At 33.9% G+C, this 7,293-nt stretch overlaps 1 protein-coding gene across 1 annotated transcript in view; it reads left to right on the top strand.

Moving 5' to 3' along the window:
• AP3B1 (adaptor related protein complex 3 subunit beta 1) overlaps positions 1-7,293 on the top strand; it is a 215,688-nt gene that overhangs the window by 23,984 nt on the left and 184,411 nt on the right. Inside the window, exon 2 of the mRNA XM_015590336.1 lies at positions 5,149-5,224. Within this exon, the coding sequence (XP_015445822.1) occupies positions 5,149-5,224 (76 nt within the window). The remainder of the gene's footprint in view (positions 1-5,148; positions 5,225-7,293) is intronic.

Below are 7,293 nucleotides of genomic sequence, written 5' to 3'. Positions count from 1 at the left end.
CTTGTTAGATGGTCACCTTCTTGCTGCATCTTCACATGGTCATCTCTTGGTCTTTGTGTGTTTGTGTCCTGATCTGCTCATATGAAGACATCAGTCTTATTGGATTAGGGCCCACTAATAATGACCTCATTTTACTTTAATTACCTCTTTAAAGGCTCTATCTCCAGTCACATTCTTGGGGGTAGGACTTCAACATGAATTTTGGAAGGGACACAGCTCAGCCCATGACATACGATTGAGCATTCATTCTTGATAAGTGCTTATTTCCTACATTAGGCCTAAATTTGTAAAATATACAAAATTAAAGTATTTTTTTTTTTATCAAGGTTATCTATTTGGAGTAGTTAAAGAAGTTCTTCTGATCTACTTTTAAACCTAAACTGAGATGAAAGGGCTTCTGATACTTTCTTTTTGATGATTGAACTGTATTGCAATCTCTTTTCAGCAGAGTTTATTGTAAACACTATGAAGGATGGCTGATTACAAACTTATAACTATTCTAGTAGTTAATTATAATTTGTAATACTACAGTCTTAGTTTCCTGTCAATTTCTTGCAGTCATTTAAGAGAACTTCCATTTGATTTACTAAACTAAGATTCAGTGATTTAAATTTTTGCACAAACATGAAGCTTAAACGTGATAACTTAATTTCAAAGTATGAAAAATGGTGGCTTACCAGATCCCTAATAATGTATTTCTCAGATATAGATGTATATCTTTTAGTCTGCTTTTGGAGAACTAAGCATCTAATTCACACATGTGAATAAAACATTATAAAACTTTTTTTATAACAACTTAATGGAGATATTATTTGCATGTAGCAAATTATCCACTTAAAGATTATAATTAGGTCTTTTGATAGATGAACACACCTGTGAAATCACCACCTCTATTAAGAAGATAGAGAACATTTCTATCGTCTTATGGAATCAGAAATTTTCTGATGTCTCTTTGCTGTCCATTTCTCTCTCTACTCTGTGGCATCAGGATACCCCTGATCTGCTCTCCGTCACTACAGATTAGTTTGCATTTTCTAGAATTTTAAATTTAAATTTGTATCTGGCTTCTTTCACTTAGCATCTCTCTTGTTGCAATATATCAGTAATTAATTCTTTTTCATTGCTGGTTAGTATTACAGTGTATGACTAAATAACATTTTACTGGATATGTAGGTTTTTTCCAGTTTTTTACTATTATATGAGTAAAGCTTCTGTGAATATTCATGCCAATCATTATGTGGAAATGTTAGTATTCCTCTGGGGAATGAAATGACTGGGTCACATGGTAGATTTGTTTAAATTTTAAGAAACTCCCAGTTTTCTAAAGTGGGTTTTTTTTTTTGTATTCCCATCAGCAGTGTGAGAGAGTTCTAGTTGCTCCAAAGCTTTGGCTGCATTTGTTATTGTCAGTCTCTTAATTTCAGCTATTCTAATGGGTGTGTAATGGTATCTCATTTAATTTGCATTTCTCTGATAATGATCTGAAGTATTTCGTGTGCGTATTGACATTTCTAATCTTTTGTGAAATGTTTGTACAACTCTTTCAATCTGTTGTTTTTTTTTTTTGATTGGCCTGTTTGTCTCATAAATGAGTTGTAATTGTTATAAAACTTTTTTAAAATTAACCTTTTGATTTTAAAGTAATTGTAGATTCATTTGTAGTTATAAGAAATAATACAGAGAAAGCCCGTGTACCTGTTACTCAGTTTCCTTCAGTGATCACAACCAAGATGTTGACATTGTTATAATCTACCAGTCTTGCTCAGATTTCTCCAGTTTTACTTCTAGTCGTGTGTATGTTCTTTCCCATTTTATTACATGTGTCGGTTCTTGTAACCATCACAACAATAAAGCTCTGTAACAATTCCATCACTACAGGGGTCTCCTTTGTTGCCCTTTCATGTGTTGCTCATTCCTGACCTTAATCTTCAGTAACCACTAATCTTTCTCCATTTCTATAATTCTGTTGAATGATATGTAAATGGAATAATACATTGTGTAACCTTTTAGAATTAACTTTTCTTACCCAGCATGCTTCTCCGTAAATTAATCAGAGTTGTCCCAAGTATTAGTAGTTTGTTTGTTTTCACTGCTGAGTGGTAGTTCATGCTGTGGATATACCACAGTTTGTCAAAGCATTCACCCATTGAAGGACTTCTGGGTTGTTTCCGTTTTGGATACTAGGAATAAAGTTACTGTGAATTCTTATGTTCAGTTTTTTGAGTATAAATTTCCATTTCTGGGGGATAAACACCTAAGAGTACAATCACTGGGTTGTATGGTAATTGCAGGTTTAGTTCTATAAGAAACTGCCAGATTGCCACAGTGGCTGCTACCTTTAACATTCACCACTAGTGTATATGAGTGAATCATTTCTTCTACGTCTTTATTATCATTGAGTGTTGTCACTTTTTTTTTTTTAAATGAGAGCCATTCTGATAAGATATATGGTGACATCTTGCTGTGGTTTTAATTTGCATTTCCCTAGTAGCTAATGAAGTTAATTATCTTTTCGTGTGCTTTTTTGCAGTTTGTGTAGCTCTTTCAGTAAATCGTTGTCGATGACTGTATTAGTTTTCTAGAGCTGCTGTTACAAAATCCCACAGCCTGGGTGTTTTGATCAACAGACATTTGTTTCTCACCGTTCTTGAGGCTAGAAGTCCAAGATCAAAGTGTTGGTAGGTTTGGTTTCTCCTGAGACCGTTCTCCTTGGCTTACAGATGGCTGCCTTCTCTCTGTGTACTCACATTGTCCTATAGAATATCAGAAGTCAGATAGCCTTCCTTCATTTCTTCCTGTCTCTCCCCTTTGGTCCAGTGTCTCTGCTTGTATAATCCCATCTCTGTACCTGGTTTGACTGAGATGTTTGATTGTATCCATGAGTGGTACCCATGATGTCTTTATCAAATGATTTTCCAGCCACATACTTGAAAAAGGTATGAAGATGCTTTTCTTGTTTTTCTCAATATGGATAGGCTGAGAATTGTCCAGATCTTCAAGTTCTACTTCCTTTTTGCTTAAAAAAATTTCTTCAGTTTAACTTTCTCATTTTACCATAAACAACAAGGCGAAACCAGGTTGAGCCTTCAACAGTTTGCCTAGTAATCTCCTCAGCCAAATATCCAAATTCATCAAGTTAACTTCTACTTTCCACAAAACAGTAGAACACAATTCAGCCAAGTTCTTTGCTACTTTGTAAAAAGGATTGTCTTTCCTCCACTTTCCAGTAACATGCTCCTCATTCCCATTTGAGATCTCATCATAATCAACCTTTAACATCTGTATTTATACCAATACTTTCTTCAAGACAATCTAGGCTTTAAAATGCACACACCCACACACACCCACCCACACACACACACACACCCACCCACACCCACCTCCCGCACCCCCTCCCTCCCGCGAAACTGTTCTAGCCTCTACCCATTCTCCAGTTCCAAAGCCTCTTCTACATTTTTAAGTATTTGTTATAGTGATATTCTGGATACATTTTTAAGTATTTGTTATAGTGACATTCTGGATACCAAAATCTGTAACAGTTTGTTAGGGCTGCCATAACAAGTACCACAGGCTGGATGGCTTAAACAACAGAAATTTATTTCTCACAGTTTTTCCAGAAGTCTGGAAGTCCAAGTTGGGTTTCTCCTGAGGCCTCTCTCCTTGGCTTGCAGATGACTGTCTTCTCACTGTGTCCTCACGTGTCCTTTCTCTGTGTTTGTGCACCACTGATATCTTTCTCTTTTTAGGAAGACACCAGCCTTAATTGGATTAGAGCCCCACCCTTATGACCTATTTCACCTTAATTACCTCTTTAAAGTCCCTATTCCATACAAAGTTAAGTTGGAGGTTGGGGCCTCAATATATGAATTTTGGGGTGAGGGAGCACAGTTCAGTCCATAACAATGTCTTTAACTTCCCTTTAATTGATTTTTTTTCTTTTTACTGTTGAGTTTTAGAGTTCTTTTTATATTCTGTATACTAGATCTAGTCATATGTATATTTGCAAATGCTTTCTGCCAGTCCGTAATTCTTTTTTCTTTGTCCTTAGAGGATTTTTCATGGAGCAAGTTTTTTACTTTGATGCAGTCCAGTTTATCAGTGTTCCCTTTTATGGACCGTGCTTTTGGTGTCAAGTTCAAGAACTCTTTGCCTAGCTATATAACTGTTTTACAAATCTATCCTGCCATGTCATGGGAAACATAATTAGAAATTGCAAAATATAAATTTTCTTTTTCTGAGGGATTTTGTGAATTTGCTGGGGAGAAAGTCACTTGGAAGAATCTATCAGGAGACAGTTCTTCATGGATTTTTCTCGTTTTTTGTAGCTCTTCTGTGTAAAGGCATCACTAGTTTTTGTTCTGCACTATCTTTTAAGGATGCTTATGTAGCAATTAGCCTTGGAAGAGAGAAAATGTGTACTTCTTTGGCAAAGTTATCTTTCATTGTCATTTACTTGGTCATTTAAGTTGGGAATGAGGGCATCCTTTTTGAGTGCCCCTGTCTCATCCTTTACATTCAGTCACTGCATCCCACTGATTTTAACTTCTAAGTAGTTCTTGAATATCGTTCATTTTCATCCTATCACTAACTTCTCTGGTTCATTACCTCATCCTCTCATTTAGATGTTAAAATTGTCTTTACTTAATTCTTCAAATTAGGAGATATCATTTGGGGTTTCTCTTCATATTTATGCTCTTTTTTGGGGGGGGAAGGTAGAGAGAAAAAAGAATGGTATGTATGACATGTAGCTTTTTTTCAGTCACTGTTCTTTCTTGAGATAGTCTAAAGAATGTTTTTACTTTTAGGCTTATGAAAATATATTAGTGCTGAATCAAGGATTTTCTTTTTTATGGTGATCATACAGAATAAATTTTGGGATGAGAGAATCTGTATGCCTGTATTCACATTGATATTTTACCCAGAACGGAGGCACAGTTTTGTAATTTTGTTTAATTGATGGGCTTTATGACACTATCACACTTGATATTATTTTGTAGGGTTATGATGAGAAATACATATTTAATTATAAATAACAATGCAGTTATTTAACATTACTTGTCATATTATTTCTAATTCTTATGAAAATAATATATTTTAATAGCTGTATGATATGAAAATCTAATTATGGAAATTTTTTCTTTTATATAGGAATGAAGATCTAAAGCAAATGTTGGAGAGCAACAAAGATTCTGCTAAATTGGAGGCTATGAAACGGATTGTTGGGGTACGTAAAATAGATCATTTCAATTTTTGGAAAATGAACATGTAGTGATTATGTTAAATATAGGTTAAAGAATATATTAAATACCAAATGGAACATGCCATTTGCTTTTCAGTGTTAACTTAGAATTTAATGTCTAAAATATTTTGGAAAAAATATTAGAGCGTCAAAATTCATAAACTGGAGTCCTAATTCTGTCGTTTCTGTGTTTTGATTTCCCTATCTCTAATATCAAGATATTTCTCCTATTAGATAGAGACTTCCTACAAAGAGCAATACTAATTAGCTAATGGATTTTTTTTTGTCATTTAATGACCTAAAAATTGTGAGCGTGCTTTCTTCTGTGTTTCACATCCTATTACTTCCAGTAGAAACGTTTATTCAGTTTAGTAGCTTGGAGCTTCTAATGAGTATTAGTAAAGGTAAGAGCACTGTCCAGTTTTCAATTGTAATGCGAAATTCAAACAACTAGTTGATGTTAGTAGAGGGGTACATTTTCAGAGAGCTAAAAATACAATACAATTCCTAATTATATATAAAATCATTAATAAAATATTTTTGCTATTTGTTTTACACTTGCTTTTTCTTTTCCATTTGACTTTTACATTCACAGTGAAAAAACTGGCTTAACTCAGTGACTAATGCTAAAGAGCTCTGCTTTTGTCTCAATGGAATTATATTCACAAAACCTGTCTTTTTCATTACTACTATGGTTTTTATCACCACCATTGCTAATTTTATTTTCCACGTATTTTTGTATAATAAGGTCAAAATGTAGTAAATTTGCATAATCGCACAAATAAACTTGTAGTAAGGTTACAACACAACTGCCACCATATGAGAATTTGAAATTTTTCTTTTCTTAATATATTAAAGTTCATATCTCATTTCTGAAAGACGATTATGGATATCGATATGTTTTGTTAAAAGGTGAGTTGTTACAAAACTCAAACATATAAAAGTCAAGGACTAATTGCATCTATAGACAGCCATAAATTACTCGATTCTTACATTCAGGTTTATGACACTCAGTAATGTAGAGGACATGTTGAAGATTCTTTTGTAAATTGTTTGTTTCTTAATGTTATGCTATGCAAATAATAGCATTTATGGACCGATGGTTCTTGCTTTGCATGGCTTTGATATGTATGAATTTTAGTTACCACAGATTAGTTAAGTAACAGCAGCCCCCTCAGACCCCCAACATGGTTCAAAGTTCAGTTACTATGGTATATTAATGTAGTAATTGAATCATATGCAAACTTCACCAGCAACTCTTCAGTCCACAACTCACTGTATAGATAATAAATGTGCATCATGATTAGTGACCAATCCTGTCACTTCTTTCAAAGTCTTTTGTGATTGGTCACGTTGTATTGTGCACACTTCATGCACAGACAGCAAATCATGTAGTTGTGCTCCCTCCTTATTTCCCAATGAGAGACCCACTTGACATTTTACAAAAATAGGTGATTGAAAGAGTGATTTGGTCAACAAAGATGAAATGAAAAAAGAAATGAAAAGCGATAATGTTGGAAACTAAAATCTGATAGAATGTAAGTGGAGTTACAGAGAAATAGCTGACTCTAGTAGGACTGGTGACACTGCCATTTTCGATAGTCTAGATATACAGCTGGAGGAACTTAGTAAAGGTGAGCTTTTCAATACAAATGAGGAAAATGGTTATGAGAAAAAGGATGAAGATATGCTAGGAGAAGTGATGCTGCCCCAAAACTTCACATTAAAGGTACTCTAGGAGATAATTCACAACACTGAAAGTGCAAAGGATAAAATTTTGGTAGGTGATCTAAACTTGAAAAGCAGTTTGGTGATTTACTAAAGTATAGAAAAGATTGCTAAATATTTTAAGTTAAATAGTGGAATAAGGCAAGCCCATTCCATCTTGGTAAATTAATTCTCAGTGTTTCTAGTGTTCTAAATTATAATATACTAATAATTGTTGGTTTTATTTTCCACTTTCCTAAATATTTATAACTGACAGTAAAAGAGTTTTAATGTTTTTACAAAATTTTTGAAAGTCATAGGTCAATAGTAACTTTTACAATTGATTA

Source organism: Pteropus alecto, unplaced genomic scaffold (assembly GCF_000325575.1).
Source record: "Pteropus alecto unplaced genomic scaffold, ASM32557v1 scaffold20, whole genome shotgun sequence".
NCBI classification, from domain to species: domain Eukaryota; kingdom Metazoa; phylum Chordata; class Mammalia; order Chiroptera; family Pteropodidae; genus Pteropus; species Pteropus alecto.
The sequence above is the reverse complement of the archived record's forward strand: the minus strand, read 5'-3'. Positions and strand labels throughout refer to the sequence as shown.